The sequence below is a fragment of the Macrotis lagotis genome, chromosome X (assembly GCF_037893015.1).
Source record: "Macrotis lagotis isolate mMagLag1 chromosome X, bilby.v1.9.chrom.fasta, whole genome shotgun sequence".
NCBI classification, from domain to species: Eukaryota; Metazoa; Chordata; class Mammalia; order Peramelemorphia; family Peramelidae; genus Macrotis; species Macrotis lagotis.
The window spans coordinates 342,520,777-342,537,433 of NC_133666.1; the positions used below are offsets into that span (position 1 = coordinate 342,520,777).

Consider the following 16,657-nt stretch of genomic DNA (forward strand, 5'->3'; position numbering starts at 1 on the left):
AAATATGGCATGCAAAATCTTAAAAGCAATTCTACAATTCAAATCCTTTGAAAAATGTCAGATGAAACTTGGGTAGCTACTTTTTTTTAAGGGATGGGAAAAACTGGAAGATCCTGGAAATAATTAAAAGAATGGCCCTGAAGTCAGAAGTACCTGAGTTTACCAACCTCTGTGTGTCCTTCGGCAAGTCACTTAACCTCATTGCCTTAAATTTAAAAAAAAAGTTCATTAAAAGAATGAGGGGGCTGGGGGAAAAGAATGGTGGTTTAATTGTGACAGAAGAAAGATCAGATCATTTCTTAGCAACCAGCTCTAAGAATCTGATAAAATATTTTGTACCAGGGCTTTGATCAGAGATTAATTCAGGAAAAAATAAAATGATAAATCATCATACTCATTATATTTTCCCAAAAGGCAAAGATAACTTTACAGGACTACTGCACAGGTATTTCCCATTTAGCCCAGACCTTTTTTTTTAATCTGAGAAATGCGCAAGGTCCAAATCTTCTGAGCAGACCAGACTGCAGAACCCTCAAATTCTCATATTCCTGGGGTTACTGCCTTAACTGGTACAGAATATAAGAAGTAAATTTATTAATCAAATTCCAAGTATATTTGCTTAGAGAAATCCAGAGACAGAGATTCATATTACTTTTGAAAATCTAGGTATAAACGTTCTTCATCTTACTACCAAAGGCAAATTTTGGTAGTCAAGATTTAAGGAGGTTAAAAAGTTTAGGAAATAGTGTTTGAATCAAGGAGAACAATACTGCAATAGCTACACTGAACCCTTTCTAGAGAATCATTTTCCTAAATCCATTCAGTCTGACCTACAGCACAGAAAGGAGGAATATTCTTAATTGAATTAAGTAAAAGGTCTTTTATTCTTACTAAAGATTTACTCTAATCAGTTTCTGTGAGGATTCCCTCTTGGGCTGATTGGGAGAGCTCTAGCACAGCATCTAGACATCAGTGGGTCAGCTCTGCTGGCCTGGGAAGACCAGGGCCACGTACCCATATTTTCAGTGGCATCCCCATGTTTCCAGTTGAGCCCCCCCACCAATCCCTGAGAGAGAAAGGGCCTCTTTCCAGAGCAAACAACACAGTAATAACCTCCCCACCCCTCACCCCCAGGCTCAGGTGTGGGTAGCAGATCTCTCTTAGTACTGAGTGAATAATAAAGTGGCTAACTATATACCCCAGGGTCCAGCACACATTGTTCAAGGATATGTCACAAGGACATGCTAAAATAAAGAAGGAAGAAATTATTTTTCTATTCAAGGTATTATTTCCTCAGAATAGATTAAGCATTGAGAATGTTTTTACTCAGATGAGACCAAGAATTTCAAATAGACAATGAAAATTTATGAGTTTTGAATATTTCTTAAAGGGAATGAAGCAAGGATTAGGGAAGTCAGAGTGAAGATCATTTCTTAGGAACACTGGTTCCAGACTTGTATTTATGAAGAAAATGGAAAACTAGAGAAGATGGCTAAGAACTCAGACTAATGGGGAACAGTTAGGTGGTACAGTAGATAGAGCACTAGCCCTTGAATCAGGAAAACCTAAGTTCAAATCTGACCTCTTAATAATTGCCTAGCTATGTGACTTTAGGCAAGTCATTTAACCCTATTGTCTTAAATCAATAAAACAAATTTTTAAAAAAGAATTCAGACTTATTTAGACAAGTTAGACCCATCAACCTATAATAAAGTTGACAATACCTCTGGGGGAAGGAAGGAAGGAAAAGTAATCCCTCCCCTTTCTGGAAATCCAAGGAGTATTCCAAAAGAGCCAAGGCCTAAAGAAAAAGCATGGAGTATTTATACCTCTCTTATAGATCACCAAGGGGAGAAGTTCCTCCAGACTCAGTCACAAATTATCTTCAACACAACTTCACAGTCATGGCAATACATAGAAATAATGAACCATTGGAGTGCTGCATCATCCTAAAGTGCTATAGAATTCTTCAATTCAGAGCCAGTTGGTATATCTAGTTTCACCAAAAATTATCCTTTCTTCCAAAGATCCATGTCTTTTAATTTAATCAAATGGACTGGGGGAAATTGGCTGATCAGATGATTTCCCCTCAAACCATGCTACAATTGGAATTATATTAGTGACCACTTTCTTTCTAACCACATATTAGATAAAATAAGAACATGTGATATTTAATTACAGCAATAGTTTAATTAACAGTGAATCATTCAATAATTATTTGTGTGCAGAATACTGTGCAAAAGTCTGGACGAGAATGGAGGATGGATTAAAAACAGTCCTTGACTTCCAGTCAAGATGTCAGAGAGAAGCCAGGCACTGTGCTAAGGTCTCATGGCTTTCCCTCAGAATTAATATGAAACAAGCCTCTTTTTTTTGAATTATAAAGATTTTATTTACTTTGAGTTTTACAATTTTTCCCCTAATCTTACTTCCCTCTCCCCACCCCCCCAGAAGGCAATTTGCTAGTCTTTACATTGTTTCCATGGTATACACTGATCCAAATTGAATGTGATGAGAGAGAAATCATATCCTTAAGGAGGAAACATAAAGTATAAGAGATAGCAAGATCAGACAATAAGATATCAGGTTTTTTTTCTAAATTAAAGTTAATAGTCCTTGGTCTTTGTTAAAACTCCACAGTTCTTTTTCTGGATATAGATGGTATTCTCCATTGCAGACAGCCCCAAATTATCCCTGAATCAATCCTCTTAAGAGAATTCAAATCCACAAAATCCAGAAAGAACAAAGGAAGAGAACATCTACCAACAAGGTCTGTCTCAGGGAAATGTGAGTGAGCCAGGGGGAGAGAGCAGAGAGTCAGCCCAGGGACAGTGGTGAGGTCTGGGACTAACATCAGAACAGCCACAGAAGCTTTTGGCTTTTTATGTGTGCAGGAAAGCTCCAGTGAGGTTGGAAGGAGAGCTCCAGCACAGCATCTAGACATCAATCTGGTTAGCTCTGCTGACCTGGACCTGGAAGACCAGGGCCATGTACCCATATTTTCAGTGGCATCCCCCATGTTTCCAGTTGAGTCGGAGCAAACAACTAAGTAACAACCTCCCCACCCCCCAGCCCCAGGCTCAGGTGTGGGTAGCAGATCTCTCTTAGTACTGAGTGAATAATAAAATGACTAACTATATACCCAAGGGTCCAGCACATATTGTTCAAGGATAATTCAGACCCTGCTGTTCCACCCCCCAACCACTCCCCCAGGCCTAGGGAGATGGCCACAAATCAAGGTCACAGACACTCCAGAGAAATCCTCTAGCACCCCCTAATGCTGACGCACTTGGAGTTACTAAGCCCAGTGAGCAAAGCCTCTAGGGTTTTCAAAACCAAAGTTCTGTGAACTACCCCTCCCCCAACACAAGAACCTGGAAAAATGAAGAAAGGCCATCAGAAGGGGGGTGGTCCATTGAAAGCAACTTTGAAGCAAAAGACATTAATTCAGAAAGAGCTAGAACTTGTGAGGAGAATATGAATGGGTCTCCAGTCCAGAAAGACTTCACAGAAAATATCAGGAAGGAGTTTAAAAATCAATTGAAAAAAATGGGAAAAGAAACCCAAGAGAAAATTAACACCTTGCAAGAGAAAACATTAAAAAATTAACACCTTAGTAGGTGGTGTAGTGGATAAAGCACTGGCCCTGGAGTCAGGAGTACCTGGGTTCAAATCCAGTCTCAGACACTTAATAATTACCTAGCTGTGTGGCCTTGGGCAAGCCACTTACCCCATTTGTCTTGCAAGAAAAACCTAAAAAAAAAATGAACACCTTGCAACAAGAGAAAAAAGTCCTTGGAAAATACAATTGGACAAGTGCAAAAAGAAAATAAGACTCTCAAAACTACAATTGGGCAAATGGAAAACTCTTTCAAAAATCAAAATGACCAATTGGAAAAGGAGCTGCAAAAGGTAAATGAAGAATATTCTTTTCTTAAAAAAAAGGAATGGAATCTGTAGAAACTAATGACTTCATGAAACAACAAGAATCTGTTAAACAAAACCAAAAAATCAAAAAATAGAAGAAAATGTAAAATGCCTCATTGACAATACTCTACTGACCTGGAGAATAGATCCAGAAGAGAGAACTTAAGAATCATTCAGCTTCCTGAACACATTGAGGATAAAAAATAGCCTGGACTCAATATTTCAGGATCATTTGAAGAAAAATTGTCCTGATAGCATGGAATCAGAGGGCAAAAATAGTTATTGAAAGAAAGGGATCCTAAAATGAAAACACCAAGGAATATTGTGGCCAAATTTCAAAATGATCAGATAAAAGAGAAAATCCTTTCCAGCAAGCAGCCAGAAAGAAACAATTTAGATACCAAGTAACCACAATAAGGACTGGTTGCATCAATATTAAGGGATTGGACTGGAATACAATATTACAAAGAGCAAGGGAGCTTGGAATGCAGCCAAGAATTCACTATCCTGCAAAACTGAGCCTTCTCTTCCAGGGGGAAAAGATGGACATTTAACAAAATAGGAGGCTTACAACTTTTCCTGATGAAAAGACCAAAGCTAAATAGAAAATTTGGATTTCAAACAGAAGACTCAAGAGACACATGAAAAGGTAAAAAAGGGAAAAGAAAAAAACATACTATCCAATAAGATGAAACTGGCTATATCCCCACCTGGGAGAAAGATTATCATAACTCTTGAGAAATGTAACTTTATTAGAGTGAATATAGTAGGCCAGAAGTAACAGACACTCATAACTTCTCTGTGACTCAGATAGAATGATTTAAAAACAATATCTCCTTAAAAGGGGGAGGGGACAGTAGAGATACAGGAGGATGGAGGAGATCGAATTGTGTAAATCACATTACATAAAGAAAGGACCTCGGGTGGCTAGGTGGCATAGTGGATAAAGCACAGGCCTTGGAGTCAGGAGTACCTGGGTTCAAATCCAGTCTCAGACACTTAATAATTACCTAGCTGTGTGGCCTTGGGCAAGCCACTTAACCCCATATGCCTTGCAAAAACAAGGACCTATTACAATAGAGGGGAAGAAGGGAGGAGGCGAGAAGCACCTGAATCTGGCTCTCATCAGATTTGGTTCAAAGAAGAATTAACGTACATACCCTCAGTTAAGAAACTTATCTTACCTTTTAAGTATTAAAAGGGGAAAGGGGGGAGAAGAGGAAAGGAGGAACTAACAGAAAGAAGGGAAGGAAGAAGGGGCAAAGGGAAAGGGGAAAGATGGGGAGGGGGTGATAAGGAGGCAAACATACTGAAGGAGATGGTGTTCAGAAGTAAAATACTGGAGAATATGGGTAAAGTATAAAAAGGGGGGAAATACAAAGAAAGGGAAGATAGCACAGAGGGCAACATTTAGTAATTATAACTTTGAATATGAATGGGATATACTCTCCCATAAATCATAAGTGAATAGCAGAGTGTATTAAAAACCAGAATCCTACAATATGCTGCTTATAAGAAACTCACTTGAAGCAGAGAGATACATATAGAGTAAATATAAAGATTGGAGAAGAATATATTTTGCTTCAGCTGAAGTGTAAAAGGCAGGGAGAGCAATCTTTATCTCAGACAAAGCAGCTGCTAAAATAGATCTTATTAAAAAAGATAAGGAAGTAAGCTATATCATCTTAAAAGGTAACATAAATAATGAAGCAAATTCAATACTAAATATGTATGTACCAAGTGGTGTAGCATCCAAATTCTTAGAGGAGAAGATGAATGATTTACAGGAAAGACGTAAACAGCAAAACTCTTGGTGGAAGATCTCAACCTCCCTCTGTCAAATTTAGATAAATCTAACCATAAAATAAAGAAGAAGGAAGTAAAGGGGGGAAATGGAATGCTAGAAAACCTAGACATGAGAAAATTGAATGTGGATAAAAAGGAATTAAACTTTTTTTTCCTGGAGTACATGGCACTTACACAAAAATTGACCATGTACTAGGGCTTACAATCAACCTTATAATCAAATGCAGAAAGGCAGAAATAGTGAATACCCCCTTCTCAGATCATAATGCATTAAAAATCACAGGCAATAATGGGCCATGGAGAGACAGGCCTAAAACTAATTGGAAACTAAATGACCTTATTATAAAAAATGAGTGGATCAAACAACAAATTATAGAGAGAATTAATGATTTCATCCTTGTTAATGACAATAACGAGACAACATATCAAAACTTATGGGATAAAGCCAAGGCAGTTATTAAGGGGATATATTATATCTTTAACTGGTTACATGAATAAAATAGAGAAAGAAGGAATCAGTGAACTAAGCATGCAACTAAAAAACTTAGAGAATGAACAAATCAAAAACCCCCAATTAAACACCAAATTAGAAATCCTAAAAATTAAAGGACAATTTAATAAAATTGAAAGGAAGAAAACTATTGAATTAATAAATAAAACCAAGAATTGGTTTTATGAAAAAACCAATAAATTTGATAAACCTTTGATTACTTTGATTTAAAAAAAGAAAGAAGAAAACCAAATTACTACTATCATAAATGAAAAAGGTGAACTCACCACCAATGAGGAGGAAATTAAAATAATTCATAATTATTTTGCCCAACTATGCCAATAAATTTTATAATCTAAGTTAAATGGATGAATATTTACCAAAATATAAATTTCCCAGATTAAATGAAGAAGAAATTAAATACTTAAATAATCCTATCTCAGAAAAAAAGGAAATTCAAGAAACTATCATTGAATTCCCTAAGAAAAAATCTCCAGGTCCAGATGGATTCACAAGTGATTTCTATCAAGCATTTAAGGAATAATTGGTTCCAAATTCTATATAAACTCTTTGGAAAAATATGTGAAGATGGAACTCTGCCTAACTCCTTCTATGACACCATTATGGCGCTAATACCTTGTTGCAATCCTCTGACCAGCAGGGGATCCATTCAGCTCAGGAGAGAAAAGAAAACACATTAACACTCAGGTGGGGAATATCAGCAGGATGACTGACAAAGCCAGTTTATTGAAATCATCAAACATTTCTTACAGAAGCAAACCACAAAATTAGCATACAGGATAAAAACAATGATGTAACTTTGTTTTGGGCAGGAATTAACCCAACAGGATGTGACCCAAATCAAGAAGTTCAGAAACAGGGCTTATCGAATAGTGGGGTCACAAATGACATAGTTGTGTTCAGAGTTCTGTTGAAGCTTTCAGCTCAAGGGTCACCAGAGTTCAGGTTATTTTGGCCATAACTGGCCTCTTGACCCCAAACACACTTGAGTGGCCTCTACAATACCTAAACCAAGAAGAGTCAAAACAGAGAAAGAAAATTATAGACCAATTTCCCTAATGAATACGGATGCAAAAATCTTAAATAAAATCTTATCAAAGCAATTACAGCAAGTTATCACTAGAATAATACACTATGACCAAGCAGGATTTATCCCAGGAATGCAGGGTTGGTTCAAAAGTAGGAAACTATTAGGATAATTGACTATATCACTAACAAACCTAACAGAAATATATGATTATCTCAATAGATGCTGAAAAAGCCTTTGACAAAATACAGCACCCATTCCTACCAAAAACACTAGAGAGCATAGGAATAAATGAGTTGTTCCTTAGAATGATAAACAGTATCTATCTGAAAGCTTCAACAAACATTATATGCAATAAGGGGTAAGGTAGAGGCATTCCCAAAAAGATCAGGGGTGAAACAAGGGTGCCCGTTATCACCACTACTATTGAATATTGTATTACAAATGTTAACTTCAGCAATAAGAGAAGGAAAAAAAATGAAAGAATTAGAATTGGAAAGGAAGAAACAAAACTCTCACTCTTTGCAGATGACATGAATGATGGTATACCTAGAGAATCCTAAAAACTCATCTAAAAAAAACTACTAGAAACAATTAGCAACTTTAGCAAGCAGAATATAAAATAAACCCACAGAAATCCTCAGAATTTCTATACATGACTAGCAAGATATGGCAGCAAGAACTAGAAAGAGAAATTCCATTTAAAGTAACTTAAGACAATATAAAATATTTGGGAGTCTACCTGCCAAGGCAGACTCAGAAACTCTATGAAAACAGCTATAAAACATTTTTTAAAAACAGTCCTTATTCTTCTGTGATTTTCTTATTCAGCAGTAGAAATAAAACAAAAATATAAATAACTAATATTGAAATTAATTTTATATATATATCATTATTAGCTTCCATAGTTTCTTCAACAGAGATAAAAATGATTTGTTGTTCCTCTTTGAGGAACGAGAGGTGAATAAACCTTCCTTAAAGAGTCAGAGAAAAAAGTGTGAGTTTTGATCTGTGAGTAGTGTATGAGAATACAAAGAGCTTTAATTACTATTTGTAAAGATATTTAGTTTTGTCATCCATGAAGATGACAGGTTGTCAGGCTCAAAAGAGGATAAGACAAGGTTTTCTCTTACCTTTATATTATGAATATCATGAATAATAAAGAAGAGAATTTTTGAGAAGAGACTTTAATTGATAGCTTGTGGGAACTGACTGATGGAACTGTGTTCCAAAAATAAGGAGAATTAAAGTGATAGTGAGAGATGACTTTGGCTGTGATCTGTGATAAAATATTATAAATAATTATTTAAGTCTTTGGTATTATTTTTTACTCTATTAATGAACCAATAATCCTGAAGAGGCAGGATCTTTATCTGCTACTTGAAGAAAATAGGAGGCAAAGATTAGGAAAGACAGAATACCAAGCATGAGTGACAGCCAACTAAAATGCCTGAATTTGGGAGATGGAGCATCTTGTTTAAGGAATATCAAAGAAGTAGATCATAAGAGTCCTTGAGATGTAGACTCTAGTGCAGTTTGGAGGTGAGAAGCTTTGTGAGGAGGGGAAATATATGACCTTAGACTAGAAAGTTAGAGTAGTCTCCAAAATTTCTAAAGGTTTTTTAAATTGTATTACATTGGGAGGCAGAAGCAAGATGGTGGAAGGAGAAGAGCCTCTCTTAGGTGCTCTCTCCAAAATATTTCAAAAACCTTAAAATTATGACTCTAACTAAATTTTCAAGAGATAGAACCCACAGAAAGATCCAGTGGGGCAATTCTCCAGTCCAAGGTAACCTGGAAAATAGTGGAAAAACTGTGTTCCACAAAGTTGAAGGGGGTAGCTGCACCAGAGCAAAGGAATTTTAGCCTCCTGGTAACAGTCCCAGGGTGCCTGGAGCGCTGGTTCTCAACAGCAGAAGCAGTTTTCTGACCTGCATTGCAGGGAGCACCAAGCACAATTTGGAAGATCAGTAAGGAGACCTCTGCCAGAGCAAGCACATGAAGCCCAGATCTAGGAAAGGGAAGTGGGCCTGTGGAGCGGGCCAGCAGGAACATCCAGGTAGCTGCTCCCTGAGCACTCAGCCCACCAAAGGTAAGTGAGTGGAGGGAGACTTCCAAGGTCTGTCCTCTGTCCCTGGAACAGGACTTGGGGGCTTTGACCACATTCAGACCCTGGTCACAGTCTAGGGCCCCCAAAGAGGAGGGACCCCTCCCCACAGCCATGTGGCAGAGGGCTGAGCTTGTGATCATTCACAGACCAGGAGAGCAGTCAGAACCTCACACATTGAGGTCCTTGTGGGGGTGTCCAATTATGCCCAAAAGCTCAGGAACCACCCCAAAACCAGGCAAGGTGGGGGGGGGGGATGAGTAAACAAAAAAAAAGGAACTTGACCATGACAATTACTTTGGTCCCATGGAGGAATAAAATACTCAGTCTGAAGATGAGAAAGTCTAAGCTTTCACCTCTAAAAACTCCAAGAAATATATACGTTGGGCTCAGGCTATGACAGACCTCAAAAAAGATTTTGAAAATCAAGTAAAGAAAACAGAAAAAAAATCTGAGAAGAGAAATGAGAGAGATGCAGGAAAAACATGAAAACAAAGTCAGCAGCTTAGTCAAGAAGACTCCCAAAAATGCTGAAGAAAATAACATGTTAAAAACCAGCTTAGGTCAAATGGATAACACAGTTCAAAAAGTGATTGAGGAGAAGAATGCTTTATAAAAGCAGAATTGGCCATATGGAAAAGAAGATAAGAAAGCTCTGTGAGGAAAACAAACCCTTCAGATGTAGAATGGGAGTAAAGGAAGCTAATAACTTTGCAAGGAAACCAAGACAATAGTTCAACAATAAAGAATGAAAAAATAGAAGAAAATGTGAAATATCTCATTGAAAAAACAACTGATCTGGAAAACGGATTCAGAAAAAATAATTTAATAATTTTGGGGATACCTGAAAGTCATGATCAGCAAAAGAACCTTAACCTCATTTTTAAAGAATTCCTACAGGAAAATTGCCTTAGAAGCAGAGGCTAAAATAGAAATTGAGAGAATCCACCAATCTCCCCCAGAAAGAGATCCAAAAAAACAATCCCCAGGAATATTACAGTCAAATTCCAGAACTCCCAAGTGAAAAAAAATATATTACAAGCGGCCAGGACACAATTCAGATTATCATGGAGCTGCAGTCAGGATTACCCAGTATTTAGCAGCATCTACATTAAGTGCTTGTAGGGCTTGGAATATAATATTCTGGAAGGCAAAAGAGCTTGGAATGCAATCATGAATCAACTACCCAGCAAAACTGAACATCCACTTCCAGGGGGAAAGATGGACTTTCAATGGAACAGGGGAACTTCAAATGATCCTGTTGGAATGACCAGAGCAGAACAGAAAGTGTGACCTTCAAGTACAGCACTCAGGTGAAGCATAGTGAGAGAAGGAGAAAGGTAAATTATGAGGGATTTAATGATGATGAATTGCGTGTATTTCTGCATGGAAAGATGATATGGATAATTTTCATATGAATTTTCTCATGTAATAGAGCAGGTAGAAAGAATTCTTATAGATGAAGCACAGGAGAGAGAGTTGAATTTGCAGATATAATATATTGTAAAATGAAGTCAATGGATGAAAGGAAAATGTACTGGGAGTAAGAAAAAGGAGAGGTAGAATAGGCTAAGATATTTCATATAAAAGATGGTGCAGTGGCTAGATCATCGGCCCTGGAGTCAGGAGTACCTGAGTTAAAATCTGACCTCAGATACTTAGAAATTACCTAGCTGTGTGGCCTTGGGCAAGCCACTTAACCTCTTTACCTTTCAAAATCTAAAAAAAAAAAAAAGATATTTTATGTAGCTTTTGCAATGGTATGGAAGGGAGGAAAGTGAAGGGGGAATGGGGGAGCCTTCATTTTCATCAGAAATATCTCAGAGAGGCAACAGCATACACACTCAATAGGGTATAGAAATCTAGAGGAAAAAGGAGAGAAGGGAGAGAAGGGAGACAGGGAAGGGGGAGGATATGGGTGATAGAGGAGAGGGTAGATCATAGGAGAGGATAGTCGGATATAACATTTTTTTTTTTACTCTTTTGCAAGGTGCTAGGATTGGGCAGCCTGTTTGGGACCATGGGGCTGGCTAGTTGCTGGGTCTCTGGAGTGGTATGTGGGCTTGGGGCCTCTTAGCCCCAGGGCCAGTGCTCTGTCCACTGTGCCACTTGGATGTGCAACAGCACATTTTTGAAGAGGGACAGAGTGAAGGGAGAGAGAATATATATATATGGTGGTGGGGAGGAATGGATGGAGGGAATTACAATCAGCAAGAGTAACTGTGGAAAAATATGGAAGTAACTTCTCTGATGGACTTATGGTAAAGAAAGTGATCCACTGGCGACAGAGCTGATGGTATCGGAACACAGACTGAAACACATTTTTTCACTTTCTTTTACTTTATTTCTCATGAGATTTTATATTTTTGTGAGAGAAGGGGTATTATGTTTACTCTTAAACAAGAACATTTGAGTAATGTGTATTCCATTTACTACAATAAGGTACAGCCAAAACAAAATTTTTTAAAAATACCATATTGCTGCATATTACTGTTCAATGTCTGAAAAAAAAAGGGGGGGAGGAAAAACTTAGAACCTCCTTCATTCTTTTGGCTTCTCCCCTTTTGCATATGATATAATTAAGAATTTAATGCTTTGTTTTTAATATCTAAAATGTCTACTTTTATAATCTCCAAAGTAAAGCATTTTCCTTTAACTTGTCAGTCCTTAATACATTATTATGCAAATGGATGATTTTCTGCTCCCCTAGAAGCCATATTTATAAAGAATTGAACTGATAATTTTACCAAGAAATTTCTCCGTTCCTCTCCATATGATTTAAAGGTTTTTGTCCCCCACCCATAGTTCCAACAATAGCAGTTGAATAGTGATGGTAATTTTTTTTTATCAATTCTGCAGCAGCAAATCAATAAAACTCTTGAGTTTCTTTGATTTTTTTTAAATTAGCATTTTCCTGAATTGCAATAAGTGATGCAAAGGCTGAAAATACTCTATTCAGAATCTCAGCACAATATCCTAAATATGCTAAATAATCTTACTTAATAACTAATATTTTTTCTATTTAACCAAAAATCTAAATTGAATATTTAAATTAAATATTAGGTTAATATTTCAAGGAGCCTCTACTATGAACATAAATCAAAATAACAGAATAAATGAGATGTTTTAGAAAAGCCTTCAATGCTAAATCCTAATAGTATAAGATTTGACTATATACTAGGAAATACTAGAATAATCAGTAAAAGTAAAATCTTTGAGGTAAAGAAAATGAGAATCAAGATTTTGGGAAGTTTTAAACCTGATTGGTTTTGTAACAGTGACTCATGCTATACATCACTGACTACTTTGTCCTTGCACAGAAGCTAAAACCTCCTCAGCTTTACTTTCCCACTTTAAAGTAGAAATTAGTATACACTTTGATTTCCAAATAGATTACCAATTTTATTCAGGGTCCTAAAATAGCAAATAATCATAGAAGTTATCCTCATTTCCTCAGGATCATGTTATACTGGACATATTTACCTTGCTGGTATTCTAAAGGATAAATCTTTCTCAGAATTTTGCTATTTTTAATACAATGATCTACATTCTCCCCACCTCATGTAACTAGGAGAATTCCTAATTTATAATGTAGTGGAAATGTAATATGATATCCTAAGTCAATAGTGAACCAAATTTGTCATTGCTCATTAATTTAATGTATTTTATCATAGATTTATAATTACTATTGATTTATTTCAATCAGGGTCTGAAATAAGATCAATGACAGAATTAGAATACTTTGCAAAGGCTCTGATCTTTTCCATTGTGATTTGAATTTCTGTTTAACACCTCTTAAAAATTAAAAAAAAGGAAACCCAATAAACATTAGGCCTGGCATTTTTGTACTTTTAAATAAATATTTTTTAAGAAATATTCCCAAATCTGGGATACTGTTACACTGTTGGTGGAGCTGTGAACTCATTCAGCCTTTCTGGAGAGAAATTTGGAACAATGCCCAAAGGGCAACAAAAATGAACACACCCTTTGATCTAGCAATACCACTACTGCGTCTATACCCTGAAGAGATGATAAAAAAAAATGGTAAAAACATCACTTGTACAAAAATATTCATGGCAGCCCTGTTTGTGGTGGCAAAGAATTAGAAATCAAGTAAATGTCCTTCAATTGGGGAATGGCTTAACAAACTGTGATATATGTATGTCATGGAACACAATTGTTCTATTAGAAACCAGGAGAGATGGGAATTCAGGGAAGCCTGGAGGGATTTGCATGAACCAATGCTGAGTGAGATAAGCAGAACCAGAAAAACACTGTACACCCTAACAGCAACCTGGGGGACAATGATCAACCTTGATGGACTTGCTTGTTCCAACAGTGTAACAATCAGGGACAATTTTGGGCTATCTGCAATGGAGAATATCATCTGTATCTAGAGAAAGAGCCATGGAGTTTGAACAAAGTTCAAGGACTATTCCCTTTAATTTGGGGGAGGGGGAATATCTTATTGTCTGATCTTGTTATCTCTTTTACTTTTTGTTTCTTCCTTAAGGATATGATTTCTCTCTCATCACAATCAATTTGGATCAATGTACAACATGGAAACAAATTAAAGACTGATAGATTGCTTTCCGTGGGGGGGGGGGGTAAGATGGGGGGGGGAATTGTAAAACTCAAATAAAATCTTTAATAAAAGAAAAAAAAAGAAATATTCCCAGTCTTGCAAAGGAGTTACTATCCTTAATATTAACTTTGTTGTTTTAGGATAGTAATTAGAGGCTAAGCTAAACAATCATTCATCTTTCATTATAATAGAAAACTTCAGAAAGTTCCAGATAGAAAGCCATTAGTATATTTAAAGCAAAAAGGCATACCTCCATCAGCAAAAACAATGAAATTTTTCCTTTACCACAAAGGAAACAATGAGCAATTAATGAATGAGAATTCACCTTCCTGAGTTTCCTCTTGATCTAGTCTATACTAATAATATACTGCAAAATTGTTTTCCCCTCACAGTTTTTCCTGAATGAGGCACAGATAATGTTCCCCTCAGATTTCAACACATCAAATTCAAGTTTCCCAGACTCTGCTGACCACAATTCTCAGAATAAACAAAAGTATTTTTTCCTGCCGGTAAGTATGTTTTACTTCTATTTATATTAGATTATGCTTCACTCTATACCTATTAGGTGATATCTATGTACTGTTAAGTCCTAGTGAAGCTACAGACAGAACACTATTTTAACTGAAGAAGAAATAAATATATCCCAAAAGATTATGGATAGGCATCAAACTTTCTAGTATCTGAATTGTCTTAAACTCAAACATGCAATGACTAATACCTTTTTAAAATGAAAACCTTCTCAAAGGAAGATCTTTCAAGTGAAATATGTAAAAGTCACATTTAGAAATAATAATAAGGACCAGCCTAATGCTATTTCATGAAAACTAATAACTTTAAATTTAAAGTCAGAAGTCTTGGTTTTAAGTTGTGGCTGAAAAATGGACAAGTCACAGTGTCTTCCTGAAACAATTTTCTCTGCCAATTGTTTCTGCCTCTGTACAATTTAACAATTAGTTATAAAACACTTAAAGCCCTCCTTCTAGACTTTTTTTGGAGGTGGGGAGGGGTAACTATTTCAGGATTATCAATGGTATATTTGAGCTGTCCATTTGTTATGGCTTATTACCACTATACAACCAGTCCAACTGTCTTTTCCAGTTATATGTGGTCTTGATGTGCTGAAGCCCACTTAAAAACATATTCTTATTATTAACTTATTAACTTAATAAACTTATTAACATTGATCTTTGATTCAACTGATGCATTGATTCTTCTGAAACAGGGTATTTCATGATTCATAGCTATGGACTTAAATAGCATTGAAGAGAACAAGCAAAAATTGTTTCCTAGTTAAACACTTTTTTCTCTGTAAATGCTTTAAACCAGGAGAGAAATATTAAACACTTCATTTTAAATACTGACCATTCACCATAACATTCAGAAAAACCTGATTTTATCCTCAATTTACCCTCCATGGCCTACTTCCTCCCCCCTTTATTGATTTTATGCATTCACATTATGTTTTTGTGATATTAATTCTCTTTTGATTTTCCTCCTACCTGTCTGCCAATTTCTTTTCAATCTTCTTTGCTAGAACATTATAAATGTCTAACTCTTTTACTCTGGTTGTGCCTTGAAGCTCTGTCCTAAATCTTAGTTCACTACATTCTCTCACCCCTCTGCTCTTGTCCACCTGAACTAGATCCTCAGCCTTACCTCTTAAAATACTGAGCTTCCTTTAAGGCTTAAGTCAGGGTCTCTCCTTCATAGTAATTTTTTCTGGATTCCCCTGGTTGGTATTTCTCCATCCTAAGATTACAGTATTTCCTTATCTGTGTAATTATTTTGTCCCTCTACAGAATTTACATTTACAGAATGTAAAAATTCTTGGAGGGCAAGGAATATTACTTCCCAAATGCCTTTGCATGGTGACATTCACAAAGAAGGGACTGAATGAACATTGTTGAATCGAATATACACAAACCCATAGTAGAAAGCTATTGTAATGTAGTTGAAAGAACTCATGACATGGAATTAGGAATCACAATTCAAATTCTGGCTTCAGAATTTATTTTCTATGGAATGATAAGCTACTTAGTATGTGAGCTCAGTTTTCTCACCTATAAAGATCAGGTATTATACTTGCACTATGTACACATGGAATAGTGAAAGGAAAGAAAAAAATCATTAATTAAGCACTTACTATGTCCTAAGCCATTAACAAATATTATATCATTTGTTCCTCACAACAGTGCTGGGAGATAGCTACTACTATTTTTGCAGTTGGAGTATAATGTCAGAATAAGGTCCAACTCTGATATCCTGATCAAATACTGAGATTTTTATAAGTGAGTAATGCTGTACTTAAAGGGCACTTTGGCCCCTCCTTTAGAGAAATGGTTACCTCATCTATGCTATCTAATTTCTGTCATTTAAAAAAAAAATCTACCTTTTTTTAAGAGCATTAGCAGCCCACTTGAATAGGTATAACATTTGCACTTAGTTTCTAACCATGCATTATGATGCAAATATTACTACATTGATATCAACTTTAAGAAGAAAAGACAGTTTGACACAATGAACATTTCAAAATTGATCCAGCTAATACTTTTAGATGAAATTTGCCAAAACATAATTGATGTTACTTAAAGAAATTCTATACTCTTCTATAACCTCAATTTAAGTGAAAGAAAATCATAGAGACCCAAATTGGGAATGGAAGAGAGAGCTTTGGGGAATGTGGAAATCAAAGTC

The 16,657-nt window shown here is 36.2% G+C and overlaps 1 protein-coding gene across 1 annotated transcript in view; it reads left to right on the plus strand.

Moving 5' to 3' along the window:
* Positions 1 to 16,657, plus strand: part of ADCY2 (adenylate cyclase 2) — a 553,319-nt gene that overhangs the window by 483,932 nt on the left and 52,730 nt on the right. The window contains exon 17 of the mRNA XM_074199408.1: positions 14,356 to 14,472. Within this exon, the coding sequence (XP_074055509.1) occupies positions 14,356 to 14,472 (117 nt within the window). The remainder of the gene's footprint in view (positions 1 to 14,355; positions 14,473 to 16,657) is intronic.